Here is a 27,698-nt window from a genome sequence, read left to right as displayed (position 1 = left end):
TAGTGAGAGCTGTTTATTTTCTCTCTGGGACCTGTGGTTCTGTGGTGGTTGTACTTTATTCCAGAGCAGCCTCAGAACAGTCCTCTGGCAGATTTCTTTGGATCAGTTGACTAGATTTGCTCCATAGAACTAAATGCTATTTTCAAATTAGTTTCTTTTCTACTGTGACAGAGGGCTAAAAAAGTGTGTATAAGCAGAACACAGACTATTAAAGCCTACCTCTCAAGCCTTCTTGAGTATTTATGGTGTTATAAAGTGGACATCAGTTCACAGCTGTGCTTTATCCAAGCCTTGTTGTGCAGATGGCTGTGTACGCTGCCCTCCACATCCCTGTGGAGGAAGATTTATATGGTCTTCTCTCTCTCTCGGTCTCTCCCTTTTAATAATTTATTTCTGTGTCTAATAGTCATCATCATCAGGAAATGTTTTTCTCATGTGTGGCTTAAATCTCCCCATCTGCACCTCAACCATGTTTCCTTACCTTTGGCCTCAGGTGAGGTGGGAAGCAGGCAGTCACTATTGCTCCTCAGCTTCTGTGGCTGTTGAAAGACAGAGCTTTACCCATTGTACAAATCAGTGGTAGTAATAAAGTCAGATTTCCCAGAGAAAAATAAACATCTGTCCATTCTACATGAAACAGACATTACTTTGTTTCAGAATCAAGAGAGTGTTAAAAAAGAGATACTCATACAAGCTTATGGGAAGTTCAGATGACTACATACATAAAATAAAGCGTTAGTATTATCTTCCACCCTCCTAACTTCACCATCTGCTTCTCAAAGGAACATGTGAATAAGGCAATATAACTACAGTATATAAATGTGCTTTGCAATGGATAGTTATATAGTTTATATTGATGTAAGCAGTATTGAAGCTTTTGAACATTCAGCTGTAACCTGTGGAAAAAGAATGTAATACCAAAACTATGCTTATGGAATGAAATATAAGTGCCAATAAATGTTGACCAGGCAAAACCAAAGGGACAGATGATTTAAAGGATGAAAGGCAGGAAGATAAAGTCAAAAGAAGGAAGAAAAACTTAGTGTCTTTTTAGAACTTGCACAATGTGATACCTGTGGAATGTGGCAACAAATAAGACAGCTTCACATATAAGTAAGTGGGATAAGCCACAGACGGGGTAGTGAATGGTTTTGTCGTTTATAAATGACATCAAGATCTCATTTGGTTGCTTCCTGTCATTCTGTGGGGTCCCTTGAGAAACTCCTGTACTCAGGGTTTTGTACATTGTTTACAAAAATTGCTACTCTTTTTAAAAAGAAAATGTACTGTTTCAGTTTCATACTTACAGTACACTCTGATTATCACAGTCTCATACTTATAGTGTACTCTGGTTATCACAGTCTCATACTTACAGTGCATTCTGGTTATCACAGTCTCATACTTACAGTGCACTCTGGTTATCACAGTCTCATACTTACAGTGCACTCTGATTACATCCTCCCCATTACCCTTTCATATTTCCCAGTTGAAACTCCCTTTCCAGGTCCCCTTTGTAGATTGCCTGTTGTCAGTATGTAATATTTGGTCTTCATGTTGGGTATTGAATCAGCATTCTGTTTGCCCTAATAATGCCGTCTGCCATGAGTAGTTAGATTCAGCAGAGTTGACTCTTTGGCCTATATGTTATTTATCTGTACTTCTGAAAAAACTTGTGTTTCGCCGGGCGGTGGTGGCGCAAGCCTTTAATTCCAGCACTTGGGAGGCAGAGGCAGGCGGATTTCTGAGTTCGAGGCCAGCCTGGTCTACAGAGTGAGTTCCAGGACTACACAGAGAAACCCTGTCTCCAAAAACCAAACCAAACCAAAACAAAACAAAACAAAAAAAAACCCAAAAAAACCCAAAAACTTGTGTTTCTCAAAGATCACTTTAGGCATCAGGGCTCATTGTGAAAGGAAAATTTACCTTCAGGAACATTCCATTCCATTTTTTCTATCTATCTATCTATCTATCTATCTATCTATCTATCTATCTACCTACCTACCTACCTCTCTCTCTTTCTCTCTCTCTCTCTCTCTCTCTCTCTCTCTCTTTCTCTCTCACACTTTCTTTCTTTCTTTCTTTCATATGTGGAACACACACATCTACAAACACAATATACATATATATTCTTGTATAACCTTGTAATAAGAGCATTAACAAAAACAATAAAAATCTTGAGTAAAATACAGATAGGGTTAAAAAGACAGTCAATTTCTACACATTGATCTTATAGCAAGTTATAGGGCTTGATATAAAATACTGAAGTTGGCTCCTTGTTAAGTCATAGAGAAGTGAAGGCTGGCATTGGAAGCAAAGGGAAGCACACTAAAGATGGTGGCCACTGAGCGGGATTGCAAGTGAGGACAGGCCCGGCTGGCAGAGCTGAGAGGCAGGGCTGGAGCTGGGCACCGCTGCATTAGCTCTCAGCTTTTCCTGTAGCTCTGCTGCTCAGCTCTGTCCATTTACTGTCTTCCCCCAAGAGATCACTGTATTTGAATGAGCTTGCTTTAATGAACTGCATTAGTAATTCAAAGACTTAAAAGTCACTTTTCCAGTGTCAAAGTGTCACCTTCCAAAAAGTTGCTATATATCATTGTGGTCTTGATATAAAGTAGCCTTTCTTTTATGGTCCTTAAAAGTATCTTGCAGAGCCTTCTGGGTTGACATTTTTAAATCCCCATGTAAATCTGCCTGACAGGTGTGTCTGCTTCTCTTTCATACAGTGAAGTATGGCTAGCTGTTCTAGTACTTCTTCAATGCCTGCTTCTTATTGTTTGCTTAGTTGATGGCAACCGAGGAGCTTTATTTAATTTCTTATGGTAGCTTTTTTTTTTTTTTCTTTTTTGGTCTGATGACTTTATGTGACATAATAACATTGATGCAAGATCACTTCTGTCCAATTACCTGTAATTTATTCAAAGCACACAAAATATGCAATGTTTATAGCATTTCCCTTTTGTAAATGCAGTACTTTAAAATGCATAAAGCACCATAGTAAAAATAGTATGCAGACAGAAGGTACAGAAGCAGAAGTAGGGAGATCCTACTCACTCATATCATGGCTGCTCACTGATGGAGTCATCATGTGGGGTCACCAATCCTGCAAGCTTTTCAGGTCATTGGTTGGATTGCATTTGGCTTTTGGCTTTTGGTTTTTTGTTTGTTTGTTTGTTCATTTTTATATAAGGTTGTGGTTAAATTCTAAAAATGCCACAAGCTTATTTTAGAGCATCTATATATGATACTCTTCTGTCAACTTCCAGTTTGAATGCTATTCCGGTTAGAAAAGTGACCTACTTTCATGGTGTAGCTAATGGAAGAAGAGAATAGATATACTGTAGACTAGAGCAGTGGTGCTTGGTGATTGTTAGCTTGTGGCTTGGGGTTTGGTTGGTATCTCTTGTTAGGAGAGATTCTGTTTCTTTAGATCAAATTCAGTAAGTGGGAAAGAGGCATTTCCTAAATACATTGACTAAGTGCAAAATCTCAGCAATGCTGACAGTAAAAAAAATATTTAAATGTTTTATAATTGATGATGCCCTGATTTTTAAAATAAGCATACGCTGAGGCTAGGGTATGGCTCAGTAGAAGACCATTTGCCTAGAGTGGGTGATGCAAAAGTAGATCATAGAGTTATTACAATAAAAATCTAAACATTATCTGGTGATTTCTTTGGTTATTCTCATTTCCTCTAAAACATTTCTCTAAAACAGAGTCCCATGACACACATGGAGCCTCTGACACTCTGGGGACTTACTTTTCTTTATTGTTATAGTCACAATGAGTAAGATTAGTATGATTAAGTAGATCTCCCAACCCGCCCTACCCCACCCCCACTCTCCTTTGGTACTAGAGATTGAGCCCCAGGTTGTCTGCAGCTCGGAAGGCCTCTTCCACGGAGTGTGAGCCTCCACCCTTGCCCCAGTCCTGAAGATTGGACCAAGAGCCTTGCACATGCTTGGCAAGCATGGCTGTCTCTTTAGAGTAACTGGAATCTGTCTTTCAGTCTTCATCCAATCTTGGGATCTGAACACCTCAGTTCAATGTTTATTTTCACATATCTAATACAGTAAGTGTCAGCACATTGTGCACAAAAATGACAATAATTTATACTAGAAGTATGTAATATTGCATGTAATTTGTGAGACAGGCTAAGCTAATCAAGAAGGCATCAAGGAGACATTTTTCTGTATTTCTAGCAGCAATTGTTTATTTCTGTGGATGGTGTGAAAATATATATCAAATTAATAGATAATTGAAAGTTTTGGTATAAATTAATAATAAGGAAACCAGCTAAGACATAGGGGAAAGGCTGGAATGGACACTTTACTCAAGTATTGGACATCTGATGCACACCTGAAAAGATGATCAACTTCACTACTCCATAGAAAAATGAAACTTCAAACCATAAGGAGCTATTATCATACACGTTAGAATAACATCAATAAAATCAATGTAACTGACAGTATCAAGTGCTGGAGAGGATGTGAAGCAACTAGAACCTCTCCCATGTTACTGTGGGATGGCTCAATTGGCCTTACATTGCCAGAATTACAATAAATATGCACTTAGCACATGACACTAACCACTTACTCTTGGAAATTTACCAAAGGAAAATGAAAACATAGGTGCATATAGACACATGAAAACCTGTACTTAGATGTTGGTAAAGCTTTGTTTACAGTTTTAAGAATTGAAGATAACCCTAATGATCCTGGAATTGTGGTTAGATAACTAGATACCTAAGCTATAGTATGCCTAATACAATGAAGTAATATTCAGAAAGAAAAAGGAGAAAGCTATTATTTACATCAACAACATGGATGAATCTCAAATACATGATGTTGATGTGAAGAAAAAGCCAGATTCAAATATTTGTTACATCTGTAGTTTATATACATTCCAGAAGGGAGAAACTATCAGAGGGAGATCAGACAGTGGCATCTTAGTATTCATAGAGTTGGAGTGATGGAATTGACGACAAAAGCGAGGGCGTGTGTTAGACCAATAGAAATGCTCTGCATCCAGGTTGTGGTCATGGTTACTCAAAACAGTTGTCAGAACTGGGACGGAGAAATGTGGGGAAGTGGAGACAGAGCACACAGAGATTTCAGACCCCAGAGAGCAGCATCGAGGTGCAGATCTAACTTTATTGTTCAGTACAAAGCTTACATACAACGTTTCAGCCAATAAAAGTGTGGTGTGTAACCAAGGGCTAAGGTGGGGATCGCATGTTCTGCTGTCTCGTTGAGTCAAATTTGCTTGCCCAGGAGACCATGTGGTCTTGCTCTCTCTATATTGAGATCAACAAATATTTGTGTGCCTTTCTTTGAAAACTCTTTTCAGGATATTAGGAAATTATCAAATGAGTTCTACTAGCAATATGGCTTTGGCCAGTTGTGTTAATTCTCATTTTCTTTCTTGCAAAAGCATCAAATATCAGCTTTGCTGCTGTCTTTGCGTTCCTAGAAGGATCATAATAGTTTAGGAACGATTGGTCAGCTCTGGAGTTCTGTGCGCATATATGACAGTGGCTTTGTTCAGGGCCTCCTTGTCATTAGTTAGTAAAAGGGAGGAGAGGACACTGATAAAGTTTTGTGTTTCTCCAGGGAGAGTCACTCCAGGGCAGCTCATGTCCTATATTCAACTCTTCAAGAACAACCTCAGAGCTCTTACAAATCACTGTGGGCTTCTACAGCTCGGGATGGCCACAGTTCAAACTCTGAAGCATCCACAGACTGCCAAGTGGGATAACTTCCTGGCATTTGAAAGGCTCCTTCTACAGGTATGTTGCTATGAGAGCTTATTTATATGTTACTAATTGAGATTTTGATTTCCAGGAATATACTTTGGTATCTGTTATAGTCTGGGCAATCATATTGCTGACAAGGACAACTGTGGTTTGAGTTAGATTGTTCCCCATGGAGTCAGGCATTTGAATACTTGGTTCCTGGTTGGTGGCACTGTTTGGATAGGCTTAGGAGATGTGGCCTTGATGGAGGAAGTGTGACACTGTGGACAGGACAATTCCCAGTTTGCTTTCTCTCCTTTGTGCTTGTGGTTTAAGATGTGAGCTGTCAGGTTGCTCCTCCAGCCACCATGACTGCTGCCGCACTTCCCCACTGTGCTGGTGATGGACTCTGATCCCTCGGGAACCATAAGCACAAAGAAAACCTCGGTCATAGTACTTTATCACAGCAACAGGGACGTGACTAATACATGTGCTCTGCATAACATCCTCTAGCTGCCACCCAGTTAAAATTCAGCAGAAAAGTTTTACATTTATTTAAAAAATTAACATTGTTATCTTTGATTTCTGAATTATAAGAAAAATGACTATTTTACTAACTTCTGGAAATTTCCTCTCATTTTTATGCCTTTTGGGTCTTTCTGATCTTCATAGTCTTTATATAATTCTTGATACTTTTCCTGTATGATGCTCCAGGTATTTATATTTCTTTTGGCAGTACCTAGTCTGTAATCTTTGCACAGCGTCGAACAGATGCCTTAAAATAATGCTTAGCAACAGATGAAGGGAGGTAAGTCCTGTCTGTGGTGTATAGTGTGAGGTTGCTTTGCAACAGATGAAGGGAGGTAAATCCTGTCTGTGGTGCTTAGTGTGATGTCTGTTTGTTGGGGCAGAACTGATTTATGAAATGCCTTCATAGAAAACTTTTGAAACATTTACATTATAAAGTATATAAGTTATAAAGCATTTATGCATTATAATATATTTTTAAAGTATCATAAAATATAAACTTATATAATATGGCAAACATCTATGTACTTTCCATACAGGCACAATACAATTTACCATTTTTCCATAATTATCCTTAGACCCTATTAATTAAAGAAATCAAAGTAGAGATAAATGAAGCACCTTTGATACAGATTTTTCCCTAATCCAATTCTCTTTTCTCTCTAGAGGTAGTTCTAGTTCTATTCTTGCTTTTTTTAAAAACTTTCTTTAAATATTTATTTTTCTGTATAAATAGTATAGTACAGTACATTTATTAAGGGCTTAACTTTTTTCATAATTTACATTATACTGTAAATATCCTTAAACAATTGATTTTGCCTCTCAACTTTCTATTTTCAAGATAACTGAAAATAGAAAATATATATATGTAGTCTGTTCATTAATACCATGCCAGGAGTATCCAGTTGATATATATGTATATATGTGTGCCTATCTATCTATCTATCTATCTATCTATCTATCTATCTGTCGTCTGTCTGTCTATCTATCTATCTATCTATCTATCGTCTGTCTATCTATCTATCTACCATCTGTCTATCTAATCTATCTATCTATCTATCATATATCTATCTATCTATCTATCTATCATCTGTCTATCTATCTAATCTATCTAATCTATCTATCTATCATCTGTCTATCTATCTAATCTATCAATCATCTATCTATCATCTATCTATCATCTATCTATCTATCTATCTATCTATCTATCTATCTATCATCTGTCTATCTATCCAATCTATCTATCTATCATTGGTCTATCTAATCTATCTATCTATCTATCAATCATCTATCAATCATCTATCTATCTATCTATCTATCTATCTATCTATCTTTCCATAGTATATTCAGCAGGGATGTCCCACTTAAGAGAGTGTATAAAGCAGGTGTGAATATCCTGGATCATGTCTTCAGAAGCCCATGGGAGGAGTTTCTCCAGGACATGTTGTCTGGAGAGGTTTATTAGGTCATGGGCTACTCAGTAAACTCAATACTGTGTGTTTACTAAGTTTCATCAAGTTGCAATAGGGGATTTTTCTGTGAATGGTGACTGTTCGCAGAACACTCTTCTTAGCATGGTGTCCAGCATTTAAGTATTATTCAATTTCCCATACTTATAGTAGCCTTGGCTGCCTTTGTATAAATTTACAAGTGGAGTAGAGAAGAACAGCGTATCTTTCCTCTTGTTTTATTATTTTTTTTTGTTTTGCTCATTTCTTATTTACTAAGGTTTTTTCTTTTTCCAAATTCTAGATATTAGATTTTCAAAGTTATATGGTATAAATATTTCACCCAGTTTGTAGCTTGTCTTTTGGTGTTAATTCATGTTTACATAATCTAGTTAATAAATATTATCTAATATGGCTTGTTTATATTATTAATCATTTTATATCTCATTTTTTTTTTTTACTAAAACATAACTTTTATTTTGACATTTGATTTTTAAAATTTTTTGTTGTTGTTCTTTTGTCTTTTACTCAGGGTTTCTCTGTGTAGCCTGGAACAGTCTTTAGACTGGGCTGGTCTTGATTTCACAGAGATCCACCTGCCTCGCCTCCCAAGGGCTAGGCTTAAATGTGTGTGTCACTGTCCAGCTGATTGGCACTAACATTTGGATTTTAAATCCACCTAGAATTTTTTTTTAACTCACGGTCTGGTTAGATCTAATTTTTTTTCTTGTATGGATATATGTATACATGCATACATACATGTGTGTGTACGTGTATTTACTAACACAGATTATATATCTTTGACATCATTTTCTTCTTGTTACATTGGGGGAATATTTTTTTCACTCATGGTTGAAACAAATTCTGATTGATCTCAGATTTTTTCATAAAAGATATTTAGATATTTTTATGCATAGCTTAAAGATTTTAAAAGTGACTTTTCCAGCCTGGCATGGTGGCACATATCCTTAATTCTAGCACTCAGGAGACAGGGGCCGGTGGATCTTTGAGAGTTTAAGGCTGGCCTGGTCTAAAAGGCAAGTTCCAAGATAGCCAGAGAAACCTGCCTTAAAAAAAAAACAAAAGTGATTTTTTTCCCCCAGTTTTCATTACTGTCCTAGTACAATCACTCAGCGTTGAATATTGATCATGCATCTGGTGTCTTAGGTGCTTTGTCTGGCTTTTCTTTATTACTTTCTTGAGTCTTCAAGTAGAAGCAGCCACACTGTAGATAGGAACAGTTGTTTTTCTTTCCTGTTCTTGATAGTGCTTTTATTGTGCATTGAGCAGGATGAGGTAACTGTTCAGTGCGGTAACGAGGGCAGGAATATTTGTATTGTTCTCGTCTCTGAACATCTCTGGCCCCAGTTTTGTCATTAGCTGTTATGTTTGCTGAGGAAGTTCTTCCTAATCTCAGTTTGCTGGCATTTTGTTTCTAAATCTTGTATTAATTCAATTTGATTTATGTAGATTTGGAACTTTTTAGACAACTTTTTCATTTTCTTCCTTTATCTTATTATTGTGAGGAATTGTATTCTAAATGTTAAACAGTCATCATTTTACTCCTGGGCTACTTCAACTTGGTCTCTCAGTCTCTCTCTGGTCTGGTCTGCCCTGCTCCCACACACCCCATATGTGTATCTGTCTTTGTGTGTCTGTGTGAGTGTGCGCACACACACATATGCATGTTGAGTTTTGCTTATTAATGCTTTTTTAGGTGTTTTCATTAATGCTTATAGTTAAATTAATATTCTTCTTTATTGTATTGTTCTTTATTGAATTGTTTTGATAAAAAGGCTTTAGTAGTTTAGTAAAATGAATGAGAGTTTGATTTTTTTTCTATTCTCTGGAATTACTTGTTTTAAAAGTGGAATTTTTTAGTTGCTTGAAAGTAAAACAGGTCTGAAGAACTGCCCTGACTTACTGCTTTGTTGTATTAATATTTACAATTATAGTATGACTAGTCATTAATTATTGGGTGATTTAAAGCTATGCTTTCTTTGCACTCTTATGTATTTGACTTATCTTCTGATACAGTGTTTTAGATGTCTCATGGCTATTTACAAATCACCATTATACTTTTTAACTGTTAAACCCGTGAATTCTCTTCCTATGGTTGTATCTTCTTCCTTCACCAGTGCTCTGTTGTCCTCAGTATATGTGGTCACTTAATACATCCTGGGCATGGGATCATGCTTTCACTAGTGCCACGCCAGCCTCCCTGGGTCCACCCTCCACTTGGATGTGTCTTCATCCTCACGCTAGGCCTAACCCCTGTGCTCATGCTGTGGCTCTAACAGCCTGCCTCGGGCTAGTGTCTCTCCTGAGGGACTTCACCTGATTGCTAGCTCTGAGTCACTGGGCTCCCTCTCTTGTGCTCCCCACTGTAGCATGGAGACAGACTCTGCTTCTACAAACCAGTCATATCTGCTAAGGTTAGCCTCAGGTGTCAAAATGAATCAAAGCACCTCAAAGGAAGATTTGATAGAAGTTTTTCCTTTAGGATGACAATAATCTTTCAACTTATTACAGGTTTCTGAGGAAACTCAGAGAGTGTCAGTTGTATGTCATCTCATTGGTCATGAGCTGTTTGAGTCCTTGATTACATAGTACTGTTGGATGGGCATGTGCTATTGGTCTACCTTTCAACAGAAAACGCGCAACATGACAGAAAAGACTAAAACATCAAACTTACTAAAGTTCTACTGTAATTCTAGTTGCGTACGGCTATGGCTGGCACTGTGTCCTTAGGGTTTTCTAGGCGCACCTATAAACTAGCCATTGTAATTGCTCTTTGTGTATGACCATTCGTATTTTATATAGCACGGTTAGCCATTAGTGTAACAAGTCAAAATATATATACTCAGTGTCCCCCTCCTTTTCATTACTTTTATTTTTATTACAGTCCAGCCACTGCCCATCTTCCCATTCCCCTCCCACAGTTCCTTATCCCATTTTCTCCCAAGCCCCCTACTCCCCCTCCCTGCTTCCCTCCCCCCCCCCCCCCCCCCCCCCCCCCCCCCCCCCGTCTCCAACAGGATTTGGTTAGAAAGTGGAGACTTTGAGTTTATTTTGAGCACGAGGGCAACACTGAGCTTTCCCAAGGGCTTGAGAAAGCTCAGCTGCAGCTGAGAGGCGGTTACTTCTGTGAGGTCTAATTTATACCACTATCACTGGGCTGGGCCTTCATCACTGTGACCCCACACTGCTGCTGGGCCTCCTTCACTGAGACCCCACACTACTGCTGGGCCTCCTTCTCTGAGACCTCACACTGCTGCTGGGCTGGGCCTCCTTCATTGTGACTATACACTGCCTCTGGGCCTCCATTACTGAGACCCTAAACTGCCGCTGGGCTGGGTCTCCCTCACTGTGACCCCACACTGCCACTGGGCTGGGTCTCCATCACTGTGACCCCACACTGCCGCTGGGCTGGGTCTCCATCACTGTGACCCCACACTGCCGCTGGGCTGGGTCTCCATCACTGTGACCCCACACTGCCGCTGGGCTGGGTCTCCATCACTGTGACCCCACACTGCCACTGGGCCTCCATTCCATCACTGAGATGTTAGTTGACTTTATGGCCTAAGTTAGAATAGAAAACTCCCATCCTGGAAAAGTGGTCCATGGCACCCACTCTCTCCACTGATCAAATTCACAGTCTACTGCAAAAACTTCAACTCAGGCTCTGGAATGCAAAGCTATGTGTGGGTGTTTTGCCTATATATATTTCTCCATGGAGTCAGAACTGGGTGTTGGATCCCCTGGAGCTAAGTTACACATGATTGTGAGCCATTGTGTTGTTGCTGGGAATCCAACCCAGATCATGTGAGAGAGCCGCCAGTGTTCTCTGCTGCTGAGCCACCTCTCCAACACCCGCACTCATTCATCTTAACTTGTTAAATTTAGTTTTAACTAATGTGTAACACACAAAAAACTGTGCATATGATAGAATAATGCAATGTTTTGATTTATGTGTATATTGTGTGGTGTTCAAGTTAGATTAAACATAGCTCTGACATTATTTTTCATGATAAAAATGTCACATGTCCTTTGACAGGTTGTTTGAAATGTGTGGTCTGCTGCTGTTACTTAGAGCAGCCGAGCTGTGCGGCAGTCGCTTGCATGGGGTCAGTCTCCTAAGTCAAAACCTACGGTTACTTAGCTTCGCATGAAGGATTCCATTTTTATAATATGTATAACAAGAAAATTTAGATGAAAAATTGAAACTGAAATGTGAACGCTGTATCTCGTGTTGCTTTAGTACTGAATGAAAGTATAGACACATCACTACGTTTAGTGCCAGGCATGGAGCAAGTAGTCAATCCATAGGAACCTTCATGTGTTCTTTCAGATGAACTGAAAACTGCCTAAAATGTCTATGTTATTCAGGCCATGTCTTTAATATATTCTCCCCTATACTTTGTTTTCCTAAGTTAAAATTGATTGAAGAAAAACAAGTGCCACTCAGAAAAATGTTGTATTTTAAAAGTTACTGTTTGGTAATATGCAACAGTATTTTTCTTTAAGCCTTCAGTATATAGCTGATTTTTTAATGCTAATTGTCACCGGAAAAGGCTTTTATTGGGTGTAATATAATTTACAATGGTTATAAAATGCTAGCAAGCTATGGAGTAGAGGAAGCAGCTGTGTTTATACTTCCTATAGTACACACTTTGTAAATATATATGTTTTATTCTTGCTGTTGCTTTGTATAAAATTATCCAATTTGGAAAATATGTTTTAAATGAAAAACTAAATGAATTATAAATCAATTCAAGGTTATACAGGTATAATATTGCCTTAGTTTAAATGATATCTGTCCTTGCATTTAACAAAAAATATGCACATGATTTTAAAGTTGCCAAAGTAGTTTTTTAAGGAGAAGATTTGGTTTCTTAATCTATTAAATTTTAGATTACCTTTTTTTCTAAAACAAACTACATTTAGGAAACTAAATAACAGTATATCTTCAAGTCTTGTCCATTGGTAGCTTTACCTTCTGAATTCCCTGATGCTTGTATTAGCTTTCAAGCCACATGGCTTGGCAATGTATACAATGGTCATTATTGCACTGTTCCTGATTGGCTGTCACCGTGGGAGGTCCTGTTTTATTATGCCCTGTTTTCAGCCATTTATAATAATTAAGATTGAGGTTTTCTGGGAAGAAGTTCCCACCAGTCTGCTTTTCTTTGGCCACAGGCCATGGTAGCAGAGTCATTATGTCCCATAGCACTGTTCCCATTTGCAAACCACGGATGATAACATTTGAGCAAAGACTGAGCAAAAAAGTAGAAAACCATCATCCCATAGCTTATCCTTGGTGCTGTTCCAGAGATGGAGGCATTCCAATCTTTTCTGAGGACAGTTGTAGAGTGTACTTTTTACAAAAATACACTGAAAAATAATCCCAGAGCTGTAGAGATGGCTCAGCAGATAAGAGTGCCTGACTGCTCTTGCAGAGGACCCAGGTTTGCATCCTAGTGCCCACATGGCAGTGCACAGCAGTCTGTATCTTCAATCTCAAGGTATATGATGCCTTCTTCTGGCCCCATAGGTATTGCATGTATGTTGTGTGAAGATAAATATGCAGGCAGAGCACCTGTGCACATAAAAATAACACATAAAATGTTAAAAAAGAAAGAAAGAAAGAAAAGTAATCCCAGAGAGATGCAGCAAAGTAAAGCAGACTTCACCCTCCCAATCTCCGAGGGGTTTCCTTGGCACGTGCTTGGGCTCTCTTTCACTCTCCTATTGTCAGCTACTAATAGTGACCTTTCACTTCATGGGTTTAGCCCTGCCTGTTTTCCTCTTGGACGAGTCCTTCCCCAAAAGGTGCAGCCAGTCTGTCTTAGACTGAAACCCACTTTAACTATGTATTCCTGGAGCCTTTGTAAGGTATCGGAATGACTGTTGATTAAGTTTTCTAGCATCTCTTTATACTTTGTCCTCAAGTATGAGGATAGGAGTTGTCAGCATAAGATAGTCTGTATAACACGCTAATAAAATGCTTAATTTATATAGATCAGTAACTTTCTCTATGAATATCAGGGTCACTAAAATTTACCATTTCCAAATAATTTTTCTTTGACACTGGATATATGGTGTGTGTGTGTGTGTGTGTGTGTGTGTGTGCGTGCGCGCGCGCGCACATGCATATGTCAACACTGAGTGTTTGAGGAAATACTTCCTACCTTATTTTTGGGAACACCATGTTTCACTGAATCTGGAGCTCACCATTTTGGCTAGACTGGCTGTTCAGAGAGCCTGCTGACATCTACCTGTCTCCATCTCCCAGTTCTGGGTTACAGATCTGTGCCACCACACCTGGGTTTTACATGGGCTCTGGGATCTGACTCAGGTCCTTATGTTCGTGCAGTGGAGTTTATGCATGATCCAGTGGAGCTTTACCCACTGCCATGCTTGCACGTATGTGGATGTCTCAACTTTACCTTAGTGTCCATTGTTTTTTTTTGTTTTGTTTTGTTTTTGTTTTTTTTTTTTAGGAAGCCTTTGATTGGATCTTATGTGATTTAACTCATTTGATGACAAGGATATTAATCACCTTGATTTTACCTTTTAAAAAATATTTTAATGTTCTTGGTATCAACTCATTAAGGTATTACAGTATTTTGAATATTGAGGGGAGAGGGAGGAGAAGAGAGAAAATATAAAATATGAAACAGTTTTCATGAACTTCTTGTGTCTTTGTTAAGCATGGGGGCATTGCCAGGTTAGGAGCAGGTGAATCTGTTCCAAGCACATGATTAAAAAGGGACTCAGAGTGTAGATCATGTAAACTATTGCTCTTAAACCAGCCTTGTCTCAAAAGTGCTGACATCATATGTTATTCCAGCTGGAAGCCAGAGTAGTAATCAGGCAAAGTAAATTTGAGACTGACAGTTTTAGTTCTTAGTGTGTTATGGGTCTACCAAAAATGTTTGTCTTTTTGCTAGTTGTTGAAGGTGCATACAGGCAGGTGTGTCTTCATTGAGTGAAAAACAGGAGTAACATAACTGTAGCAGTGAATTAGTTAAGCTGCTTTGACTCCCAGTGGGCTGCACATACACTGCATCTGCCCAAGAGTTCTCTGGATTTGTAAATGAAAGACACACACACACCAGATAATTTTAATATGTCTTAATTAGCTCAGTGCAATGGCTGGGCACTTCTAAATTTCCTGTGACTAACAAACACTACCCGATGTTATTCCTGGCTTAACACCTTCTGAACTTATATTTTATCTTTGCTGCCCTGTTACCTTCTGGACAGCACCCTCATGGGGCCACAGTCTCTTTCTGCCTATGTTTTTGGATGGTTTCTCTCCTGCAGCTCTTAATTCTGATCCTTTTGCCTCCGAGTCATGGTGATTCCATTTCTTCCCCTCTCTCTCAGTCCTTTGCCCACTCAATCTAAAAGTCCCGCCCTGTCTCCTTGTCCAGCTGTTGGTTGTATGGCAATTCTTTATTATCAATCAAAGCCAACTGGGGGCAGGGACCCTCAGGTCTGGAAGCACAGCTTTTGGGAGTCAAAAGAAGACAAAGCATTAGAACCATTTCCCAACACATAACCTAATTCTTGTGTGCTTGACCAAAAGAAAAAATAATGATGTGTGTCTCACTACACTGACACTTCTGTCCTTAGCTCTGCCTCTAGTACCGTGCTGGCTATATCAGCCATGAAGATAATTATTATTTTTTTTAAACATCCATAATTTTTTGAGGAGTGCTATGACAAGGAGCACATGCTAGACAAGAACTTTACCCCTGGCCACACTCTTAGGTATAATATATTGATGTCTAAGAATGAAAGGAAATAACTTTGTGTAATAAAGTTTTTTTTTTTTTTTTTTTACATTATTTTCCCTTGGAGAAAATGTCTCATTAATGTCCATTTGTAGGACATCTTAGATATAACCGAAAGACATGGTTTTCTTTTTAAAATATTATTTGTTCTTTGAAAGCTCCATATATTTATACAATATATATTTAACATTTTTATCAATTCTTTGTGGTGTTCACAACATGTACCCTGTCCCACTCATCTCTCCATCCCTTCATATCTGCCCTTGCAACCTCCTCTCCCAAAATAAAGAACAAAACCAAAACAAGATCCCATCTCATCATGGAAGTTGTGTGTCACAGTGTGTCACTCAGTATACCCTTTTGTCCAGACATCTTTATTTGCAAATGTTTATTGTAGTGAGTCATTAGCCTGGTTTGAGGCCTCTGGATTCTGTTACACCATCAATACCGGATTCTCACTGGGACTCCTCTAGGATCTCCTGGTGTTGCCCTGCAGCTTTGGATATGAGGACCAGCCCCTTCATGAGTTCCAGCAGCTCATAGTAGGTGAGGTAGATGTTAGGGTGGGCCAACTCAAAGCCCTGCATCTGGGTCTGGGCTGAGTTGGTAAGTCTGCCAGCTCTTTTGCACCCACACCACCAGGGCAAGCTCTTCAGCATGGTCCCAGCTAGTTCACCCAATGCTACAGCCAACAAGGAACAGGGCAAGTGCCTTTTCTCTCGTGCCCTTGGGCCTGGCTCACTTGTGCCCACACCACCTGGACCAGCTCTATGTGTTGCCCAGATGATGTGCTTGGTCTGCTCTCCTACTCGTGACAGCCAGTGAACGGTGGGGCCAGCTTTGTGAAGCCCTTGGATATCAACTTAGTCCCAGGTAATAACCCAAACCAGGAATGTCTGCATGGCCTTTGGTGGTAATACTGGCAGTGGACCTAGACACAGTCCTGATGCTGCATGGTCGTGAACCCAGACATGGTCCTCAGTGGCAGTACCTGCTGGGACTTAACCATGGCCTCAGGTGGCTGTTTCTCTCTGCTGTCACTTCTGAAGATCCACCTCTCTTCATAGTACTCAGACCATTTTGCTTCTCTTTCTCATCTCTCCACCACATACTTGCACATAGTGGTGGGCCATGCAGCGGGTGGGCTATCTGGGTGTCTTCCTCCCACTCAGTCTGCATAGTGGGAAGTGGGGCCTCTATCTGTCTTCAGATGTTTGTCCAATCCAAAGATTCCAAAGGAAACAAATCTCTGGCCAAAGTTAAGCAAACCACAATAAAACTGTAATTCAACATAGGCATCCAGTCTCATGGTTGATCCACCACCACCACCAACTCGAGAGATTAGCAGACAGACCAGTGTTGAGAAGTAAACACAGCAGCACACGTCCTTCAGTTGTGGGTCTCCATTCTGCAGATATTTCATCTCTCCACCACCTGTTTACTCATTTCCTGCTGCGCCTGGCCCTTCGAGGGCAAAGCTCAGGGCTGAGGTCTTGTTTCGGCACTTCCTGGCATGCCTGGTCCTTGTGGGGACCCAGGTACTGGTAAGGCATTGTCTCATGTATACAATATGTTGATTGTATCCATCCGTGTTATCCTCCAGTTGCTGCCTGGGCATGTAACCATCCAGTGGTGCACGAGCTATCTGCTAGCAGCTACATCCTCGAAGGATGACTTCCCTTCCTCCGCAGCCATCAGCTGTCAGTAGCTCCTTGGATTTTGGTGGAGCCTCAGGAATCTCTCCCCATCTGTGCTTGAATTTTGATGGCCTTGATCTTGTGCGCGTAACCATGGCTACTATGAGTTGATGAGAATGACAGCTGTGCCATGCCTGGAAGTCAGCATTGCCCAGCACTCTTTCTAACTCCTGGCTCTTTGACCTTCATGAGATCCCCCTTGAATTGTCAGCTTTACTTCTTGTGTTATGGGAATGCTAGTCTAAAGTTGATACCTATGTCTTTAAATTAAAGAATAGTCCCTGCTTTATCCTCTAGTAGTTTAAGACTGTCGGACTTATGTTGAAGCCCTTTGTCCATCTGCAATTGAGTTTTGTGCATGATGAATGATAAGGGTTCAATTTCATTTTATTTATTTATTATTGGATATCCTACTTATTTACATTTCAGATGTTATCCCCTTCCCCATTCCCCCTGTAAGGCTCGGGAAGCCCCCAAAGGGGACCCCACTCGAGTCACAGGATGGCGCACACCCAAAGGACACACGAGAGACCAACTTACTGCAAGAACACGAGGTAGTTTAATGGCGGAACGTTCCAGGCCGACACGTGTCTCAATGTAGGAGACAGGGGCATCGACCTCGTGGCTCCGAGGTTTAGGGTTAATATAAGCTCGGGGTGGGGAAAATCGGGTGCACACGATTGGTTGTTTTCCAATTTTTGAACAGCTGGCCAAACCGGTCCATGGGGGCGGGGAGCAGTTCCTGCAGGTGGATGTTTATCTCTTATCTTCATTCCTGGGATGACTCAGTAGCCCATTGTCCTGTAACTCTGCATTCTTTGTTAATGGATTAACTGGCCTCTGGTTGGCAAACCCCCGAAAATGGGAAAATGGCGGCTTTAGCTACTCAGGTTAGGGAGAAGGAATCTATAAGGCCCTTTTCTTTTATATATGTTTTTCATGGGACCCATAAATTTTTTTTTTTACTCCTACCCCCCAGGAACATGGCCAATTCCTCACATGATCATTGTCTTCTCCTCTTCCTCCTCCTTCCTCTTTTCCTCCTTCTTCACCACCTTAGCATGTACCATCATCCCCATCATACTTTAAAAACATTTAATTTAATTTTATGTGCATGGATGAACCCCCCCACCCACCCCCCCGCATGCCTGGTGCTCCGGGAGGCTATCTCCTGGGATTAGAGTTGTAGATGGTTATGAACCACCATGTGGATGCTGGGAATCAAACCCAGCTTCTCAAAATCCAGGTTCATTCTTCAGAGACATAGAGAAAAATAATCTCAAATTTTATATAGTGACAAAACAACAAACAGACCAACAAAATGGCAACAACCAAGGATAGCCAACGCAGTCTTGAGTGTGATAAACGCTGTGCACATAATCCTGTAAACACTTACTTATGTGTATGTATGTGTCTGTGTGCATGTCTGCCACATGTGTACATGTATCTGTGGAGGCCAGAAGACAGTGTCAGATGCCCTGGAACTGGAGTTAGACAGCTGTGAGCCACCTCATTCAGATGCTAGGAACCAAACTCAGGTTCTCAAAAAGAGCAGAAAGCACTCTCAACCCCTGGCCACCCAGCCCACAAAGACATAATATTGACTAGGCTATCCAAAAGGTTTTCTATGAGCCACTGGCATTTAAACATTTGAAAGAAGGAAATGTCCTAGATGGGGAAGGCAAGAGACTAGTAGTGCTAGGAACTACTTATCCAACAATGTGTGGCGCATCATGGGGTCATTTATTTGGATGGGCTGGATATTGGGTGTATATCTGTGGAGAAGGGGATGGCACTCGGAGAGGAAGGATGACATCCAAGAGATGGCCTGGACACAGTACACAGTCACTGATTTGCTGTAACAGAGTTAAGAGCTAAGGCGAATGGCTTAACTGTACCAGCTAAAGCAGTCTCTCTGTGTCCCTCTGTCAGAGTCCTTTCTTTTAGTGTTCACATGAACTTTATGTCTTAATTCAGACCAAGTAATGAACTACATATGTGTTGCCGCCAGCAGCAACAGCTGAACCGGGTTCACCTTGTATGAGTGGCTGAGAATAGGGAAACGGGCGGGAAGAGATGAAGCCAAGACAAAGTTCTCTGATCAAGGCTCGAAGTTTAATAATTTGTTTTCACATATAAAGGGGAAGCCCCACCCAGAGTCTCTTCTTGGTTCAGCCCAGGGGCTGGGCAAGGAGGTAGCAGTCTGGAAGGTGTCAAGGCTAGCTCAGCAGGCAGTCCATTCTTCTTTGCTCAGGTAGCAGGCTCCAAGGCACCGCCAAGGCTGGTAATGCAATGCATCTCAGGTCCTACTGTTGCTTGGTCTATTGTGGTAAATGACTTTGCAGGCCTGCTCAGGCCTGGGGGAAGGGCATACATATGGGTAAATTTCCTTCCCAGGTGAAAGTTTCAAGAAAATAAAAGATTTGCAGAAAACTGACCAAATCATATTTCTAGGTTAAAATAGTGATTTATGTTTTTTTATTTAAACCACGAAAGTCAATAGCACCAAACATTTGTCAGTCATTTCAGAGTTACTCCTGCCTGCTGTTCTTATTAGCTCTTGTGTGCTTGTGTCATATGGGCTCCACATCTGGGGACCAGTCCGTGGTTTTTTTTTTTTTTTTTTTTTTTTTTGTGGGGGAGGGATACCCAAAACTTGCTTTGAGGAGCAACATAGATACATTGCTACAGAATCATTACTGCCCTTTTCTGCAAATATCTGCCCCCCATCAAATCCATAGCACTGAAGTTATATTCTTCCTCAGAGCTCACAGTAACTAAACAAGACACAGTACAAATTAGGGCTTTAAACTGTTGGGCACCAGTTTCCTCCCAGTACATTATTTACAATGATATCTCTTTGATGTCTTGCCATATCTCTGAAATCATGATTAAATATGGTAACCAGAACTAGTTCTGACGTGCGCTGGGACAGTCATTTGGAATCAATACTGAGAGGGAGATGCTGCTTGGAAGGACGCTTCTACTTTTAATGAATTTAAGTGGTGCTGAAGTTGCAAGTCTTTTTTCCTTCACTTCTTTCAGAACTGTCATTAGAAAAGTTATCATGATCTGTTATTAAACTAAATATACACTTCAAGTAAAACAGTAAGTCCAAGATATGATTAGCGAATGTTTGTCACTCAATGTTTTTTTGATTTATCATAGACATCCACGGTCTTATTTGTAAAAGCGACAGACTTTTCTGGCAAACACTCTTAGCAGTTTGTTTGCAGTCAGAACCTTGAGGCCTGTCAGAGCACGTACGTATATGGTGTTTCCTGGCAGGCACTGAGGCTGTCTCGGTGATTTAAGTCCAATTTTGTGTTCCAACACTATGATTTGTATTCTTAAGCCATCACTGTTGCGTCTCTCACTGTTTTAGAACACAGTTGCAATTTGTATGGTTTCTCTGTATGAAAGAAACATGGTGGGACTGAAGGAAAAGGCTTACTGGGATGAGCTGGCTGTGTTGGAAAATGTTTTCCAAGTGGGAAAAGATGCTTTGGTGATGAGCCTGATGGGAAACAGTGTGGCCAAGTACTGCCTGCTATTGGAATTTGACTCTTTCAACATGGTATCAGGTACAGTAGGATACAGTGGGCACAGTGAGTTCTACCTCTTACTAAGCAGTTCTTTTTATCATTCCTCTGATGCTCTTCTGGGAGCCTCCCCAGTAAGTGGTCACATCCAAGGCCAGGAGGTATCACCAGCCTTCTTGCTCCTCATCTCATTGCCATCCTCTGGCAAATCAGTCTGTTCTCACTTTTGTCCTGTTTGCCTCCTGAAAATAGGTTTTAATCTTTGCTTGATTGTTCTCTCCTTGCACACTACCTCTTGATTTGGAATGCGTGTGTGTAGTTGAGTGGAGCAATCACTGCGACAACCACAGAACCTTAACCTTAAATCTGGGTAAGAGCCATTGGATGAGATTCCCGTTGACCCGCTTTTGGAGGAGTTAGAGGTGGGGAGACATTGCCGCTCAGATTGCAGTAGCATTGCTGTGGCCAGATTATCAGCAAATTCCTTAATTGGTAAGATTTGTGTTGCGGGGTTGGGAATATGGGCACATTGTAACAGTTTCTGTCTTGCAAGCATGAAGATCCCAGTAGGGAACTAGCAGCAGCCAGTGAAAGCCCTGTAGCTTCAGTACTGTGTGGGGAGAGACAGAACTGCGTGGAGTTCATTAGCCAGCTGGTAAACTCCAGGTTCAATAGACAAGGACTCTGTAATAGAGAGCTGAAGTGTGTGTGTGTGTGTTTTATACAGATGTACATATACTTTTATTCAAGAGGATGGTGTCAGGACATCTTCAATGCCTCTCTACCTTATTTTTTGAGAGATTCTCTTATTGGAACTGGAGCTTTTGTATTTACTTAGGTTACTGATCCACCAGTAAGCTGGGGGTCCATCTGTCTGTCCCTGTGCACTGCATACCTGGGTCTTTTTGTTTTACAAGGGTGCTGCAGATCTGAACTCAGTACCTCATTCTTGCTCTGTAATCACTTTACCAGCTGAGCTATATCCCCAGCTCCTTGAAGAATATTATCTTTAATTGTTAAATACTTTTATCCATAATTTTTAAAAAATGAAATACAATATTATTTTCCTTCCATATTTTCTTGATGATAATCTGAATGGTCAGAAGTATCTCACTTACAGGACTCAAAGGAGAGTTGCTTGCTTTTTAAAACCTTTCCACAATTGTGGAATCAGGGTAGGGTTGTGTGGTCCCATGTGAGGCACTGCACGCTGCTTAAGTAGACTTGTTCATTGCAGTCGCTGCTGTCTATCTTGTTCTTCAGCTGCCTACTGTCTTGCTATTAGCCAGTATGTTAATAATGCGGGATTTCATGCCATTCAAATAAACACCACGATACTATTGCAGTGAATTTCTAACACATTCTGTGTGGCAAGTGGAACAGTGCAACCAGGCCGAAAGCCTGGTAAGGTTGAGCAGATTAAGGAACCCCGACAATTCTAATAACTGAGAATGGTAGGCATTTGAATCTGTTCCTGACCAGATTTCTGTCCTGGAGTGTGTGACCACGACACCTCACTAAGAGGACCATGACAACTGGTCATGTAACTTAGAGCCCACAGCTCTCCAGGCTAATGAAGTATCTAGATTGGCTGGCCCCAGGGTTTAGTCTTGTCTACACATATGTTATTAGTTAGACTCTGTCTTATTGATAAAATACCTGAGAAAGCAACTTTCAGTGGGGGTGGGGGTTTTGTTCATGGTTTCAGAAGGGTCTGTACATAGCCATTTGGCCCCGTGCACTTGGGTAGGAACATGTGGCACAGGAGGTTCTTTGTCTTGTGGTGGGTGGGAGGGACAAGGTGGGTGGGAGCAGGAAAGGGGAGGGGAGGAAAAGAGGAAGACAGGAAGAAGGAAGGAAGGGGATGGATGGAGGGGAGGAGAGGGGAAGAGGAGAGGAGATGTGAGGACAGGATAGGAAATAAGAGGGGAGGGAGGGCAGGGGAGAAGAGAGCGATCCATAACCAGGATACAGTCTCCAAGACTACTCAGTGGTCTGTTTTCTTCTGGTGTCTGACCCCTAAAGTTCCCAGAATTTCCAAAAATAGTGTCACTAGCCGAAGAACAAGCCTTAAACATCATCCTTTTGGGGACACTCCATGACAAGACGATAATATGTGGTAGAATTTGGATGACATATTTCTGAAGAAGTGACATTTGAGTGGAGGCCTGGAGAAGGGAGGGAGTGGCACATTAGAGCTCTAATCAGAGGCACTGTAAGGGCAAGAGGCGGGAGGGAGCAGGTTGTAGGCCCTCACCGCATGCAGAGGGCTGGACTGACTGGAAGAGGTGTGCCCAGCTGTGTGGTGGTGGAGGGCTTTGACCAATTAGAAGACTCTGGCTCTGGGAAAGGCAGTGCTGGTTGTGGTCTCAGTGGTAAATATCATTATCATTGCCACCTATATGCTGTTCTTTGTATGTACTAGAATAATAGTAAACAGTGAGGACCATAAGGCATTATTAGTTTAATGAGCAAGAAAGTCTGAAGAACTCTTTGATCTAAAATTTCACTGAGACTCTTTTATGATGTTATTTGACTATACATCTTAATTCTTTTAGCCTGAATTAGCATGAAGCTTTTGTGTATGGACTCAATTCTTTTTCTATTTTTTTTTTTTTTTTTTTTTTTTCTTTTTACAGGGCCTAACTGAAAGCAGGTAGGGCTTTGGAGGCTACACTCAGTCTGGTTCTAATTTCAAGCCTCTTTGTCAAATGTCACATTTCTGAAGGGGAATGAATTGACTCTGAGACAGTTTTTTCTTCTCCCTTTTCTTTCTCTATTCCAGAGCAGGCTTTGGGGTTGTTACTTTGGCACTGCACATCTCCAGGGGGATTTTCTTCTTATACACCTGCAGCAGTAAAACATAATGGCTGGTGATCTAGAGTTCTGTCTTCACTAATCTCTCTCTGCTCATGCCTGAGACAGCCACATTGAGAGTTTTGTATGCAGTTGGGTTGTCTTTAGATGTCAACTTCATAAAAGAAAAAGAGTGCATTTTGCACAAAGCCTACTAAATAATTTTAGTGTAATCGTCATAGCTGGAAAGTTTTTATTGGGACCATATGTGTTCACACACACCTCATTTATCATTATTACTGAAGTGTTTCCATATTTTAATAACTAGAGAAGCCATGATAATATATGCAGACTGCATGCTTGCCTTGGCCACCTGTGTACTTATGCCAAGTTAACTTTAATTTTCTCTGTGTAGAATTGTATTTATTTGTTTTTTTTAAACCAACCCCTTTTTTACTTTCTTTTAAAAAAGAAATGTGTACAGATGTTTTGCCTCTGTGTATATCTGTGTACCATGTGTGTGCTTCTTGCCCTCAGAGGCCAGAAAAGGGTGTTAGATTCCCTGGAACTGGAGTTGTAGACAAATTAAAAGTACCATATTAGTGCTGGGAATTGGACCCAAGTTCTCTGAAAAAGTAACCAGTGCTCTTAATTGTTGAGCCATCTCTCCAGCTCCTACTTTCTTTCTTTTATTTTTGAGACAGTGTCTCACCATATATCCCGGGTGGACTGTATAGAGCCACTGTGTAAACCAGGCTGCCTCACACTCACAGAGGTCCACCGGCCTCTGTCTTGAGAATGATGAAAAGATGCGCCTCAAGCTTGACTTGTCTATTTTCTAGTAAGACAGAACAAGTAAAGGTGCTACGTAAAGATTACTGATGTGGTCATGTCGAAGACTTAAGGTCACCTGGGGAGCAGAATTTGGATGATCCATTTGCCTCTTATTTTAAAGCTATGATCATGTCAAGAAGAAAAGATGATTCCAGATGATTGTTGAAAATAGCTACTTTAAAGCTCCATTTATAATAACAATAGTTCTTCTTATATTTCAATGTTAGTTATTTGTCTGTAATTCTAATCAATCTCTGTTACCTACTCCCAACTTTTCATAGTTCTGTTTCCTCTTCTTGTACTTTCTCTACTTCCTGAACATTCTCCCTGTCCTGCCCAATGTTTGCAGAGATGTGAGATGGGCAAGTACTTACTGATTAGGGAATTGCTTTCACTGTGGCTATATCAGCCTGGGTGTGCTAATGGTGACACCAACCAGAACAAACTTTTTACCATGTGTTGCTTGACTCTTGCAAGGCTGTGATACATGGTTAATTTTACTGGTTTTGGGGAGGAAAGGGAACATTTGTTTTCAAGGGCCAGAAGTTTCCTAACAACAAACTCTATGAAGCTTTGAACAAACATGCTTTGCCTGCATCCTTTAAAACCTAGCTGGAAGAACTGCTTCTGTGGAGGAAACAGGATTATAGACAACTGAAGAGGGGAAGAAAAACTGACAGGAAGCAGCAAAAGCGTAGGAGGCATCACCTTGTTAAGCCTGACATTCAGACTCCCTGTTACACCTTTGGTCTTAACATGTCTGGTCTAAGCCAGTGGACCACAGACATTAGGTTAAAGTACTCTCTTGCATTCTTGGACATTGTCCTGGGTGTCAAGGAGTTTTGTTTTTATAGATTAATGATATTTATTGATACTAGCTACCTTAGAAATTAAAACAGAACAGTTAAAAGTACTTACAAATTATTAGAAGAATAAATGTTATTTGTTAAAATAATTCTATGTTAACAGTAATATATCTTTCATAAAAATAATTCTGTTTTTTTCAAATCAAAAATATTTAGTAAGAAGAATAACATTGTTTTGGACTTTATAAATCTCTTTAATGTCTGGCTTAATAAAAGGCAGCTGTGTTCTGCACACTTCTGCCTTCAGTCAGCTGTCAGATTACACATCACATGGCTTCTGGAAGACTTCACTGGGTCCTGCTGAGAGAATGAGGGTGGAAAAGGCAAATAATGTGGTCATATCATTTTAAAAATAACCTTGACCTCACAAACCCTCTGGAAAAGTCCTGTAAGAGTTCCCTGACCACAGAACTATTGGTCTAAACAAGTCTTCAGAACCATCCATTTACACGCCCTTGTGCCTATATAACACATTTAGGAATACAAGGCTTAGACCCAGTCCTTCTTTAACTTTTTAAACTGATTTGAGATGGTTAGCCTGTGAGTTAAGGGCCTACAGCAAAATTTGAGTTTATTGTTATATAGTGTTTTCTATATTTTATTTAGAAATAGCTGAGAGGAGTTAACAGACAACAAACAGTCCAGATTGCCTTACATGGATAGTTGGTTTTCAAAAACGTTAGAAGTCCACAGAATTGACATTACAAACATTTCTGTATTAATGTTCATTTTGATTAGAGACTTGTCTGCTCCTGACAGCTTCCTGTCTTGGATTCTAAGAAGAAATTGAGCATCTTTGGAGTTACTCCAGTTGTGGTGAGACAGCCACTAGGCAAGAATTGCCTCTTTCCATCTACAGACAAATTACTGTCCACTGATACACTTGCGGAATAGCCGACTGATTATATCTGCCAAGACAGAGTAATCAGCCCTTAATAATTCTGCATCACTAGATCTGTAGATGATCCTGGGCCAGAAGGCTGAAGATCAGATGCTTCAATATTTTGTAGTATAGGGACTGTCCAGTGTTCAGCAGTCTCTATAAATTGGCTAAGTCTTAGAAGCTTTGCTTTGTGCTTCCCATAATTTCAGTTAACTCAGCCATTCTGGATTTCTGACAGGGTTGAAGACTTATAGTCTCATAGCCAATCCTGGCTATTTACTTTAAGAGAAAAGATTTGAGAGGATGGTTTTCAGCTGACATTCATTCTAAAGCCAAGAAAAATGCCAGGTTCAGAACTAAGTGTTTTAGTTAGGAGAGATGACAGAGGTTCTGGTTAGTCAACAAAATGATGGACTGGGTATTAGGTCTATCTTGCACCTCACTGACACAAATTGGTATAGTTATGCTCTAATTGTATTTTGAGAGAAAAGTTTTATTTAACAGGAAGGCTGATATGTAGGAGGAGCTAAGGTGGGAGGAGTAAGGAGAGGAAGAGAAGGAGAGGAGGAGGAGAAGGAGAGGAGGAAGAGAAGGAGAGGAGGAAGAGAAGGAGAGGAGGAAGAGAAGGAGAGGAGGAAGAGAAGGAGAGGAGGAAGAGAAGGAGAGGAGGAAGAGAAGGAGAGGAGGAAGAGAAGGAGAAGAGGAGCTAGGTGATGAGAGAAAGAAAGAGAGGGGGAGTGGGACATGGAGGCAGATGCTCACATGTCTCTGCCAGTCAAGGATAGTTGATATATCTAGGTTGGGTATTAGGTTACACTTCTGATTGATATTGAGCATTACCAAACTTATAAAGCCGTTGGTTAACATTAAAAAATTGTATAAAAGCAAAAAGGAAAAGAGGGATGGGATAGGGGTTTTCTAGGGAGAGGAAATGGGGAGAGGGAATGGCATCTGAAATGTAAATAAAATATCCAATAAAAAATAAATAAAAAAAAGAAATGTGGGATGATGTTCACGACCATGTGAGTTCTGAAAGCACTGCTCTTCTGCTGATTTATCATGCTGTAGTCTCTTTAGAACAAAGACTCAAGTCTTGCCATCTTTCCTAGTCCTAATACTGTGACTGGTCATAATTAATATTTGATATATGTGAGAGTTGTTTAGATCAGCAGAGTGAATGAGGGTATGCATGCATGAGGGAATGATCCACAGCTTATATAGTGAAATTCTGTATAAATGATATCTTATCATACTATTAGCAGTACAAAGAGTGGTCAAGCAGACATTTGCATCAGGAATACAGTGAATACAAGATTTGGCAAAGGCTGACTATTCCTCTGAGTGCAGGCCATGCTGATGGCCATTGCTTCATCTGGAGAATGCCAACAAAGGAAGGCGCATGCACACTGCTATCCCTGAGCTGCATGAGGCTACTCTAGTGTCTACACATCTGTCTCAATACATAGCTATTTGCTTTTAGTTTCAGAAGTTTTCCCGTTAACATTTCTTCTATACTTATATTTATAGGGTGACTTAGTAAAAAATAAAAGACTAAACCCTTGGTTTTCTTT

At 40.4% G+C, this 27,698-nt stretch overlaps 1 protein-coding gene across 2 annotated transcripts in view; it reads left to right on the top strand.

The window, feature by feature from the left end:
• The window catches only part of Scfd2 (sec1 family domain containing 2), a 314,061-nt gene that overhangs the window by 49,424 nt on the left and 236,939 nt on the right, over window positions 1-27,698 (top strand). For both annotated transcript variants that reach the window (XM_076938659.1, XM_034509376.2), the window contains exon 4: window positions 5,610-5,785. In XM_076938659.1, coding sequence (XP_076794774.1) covers window positions 5,610-5,785 — 176 coding nt within the window. The remainder of the gene's footprint in view (window positions 1-5,609; window positions 5,786-27,698) is intronic.

The sequence above is a fragment of the Arvicanthis niloticus genome, chromosome 7, assembly GCF_011762505.2.
Source record: "Arvicanthis niloticus isolate mArvNil1 chromosome 7, mArvNil1.pat.X, whole genome shotgun sequence".
NCBI lineage: Eukaryota > Metazoa > Chordata > Mammalia > Rodentia > Muridae > Arvicanthis > Arvicanthis niloticus.
This window is presented reverse-complemented; position numbering and strand designations above follow the sequence as displayed.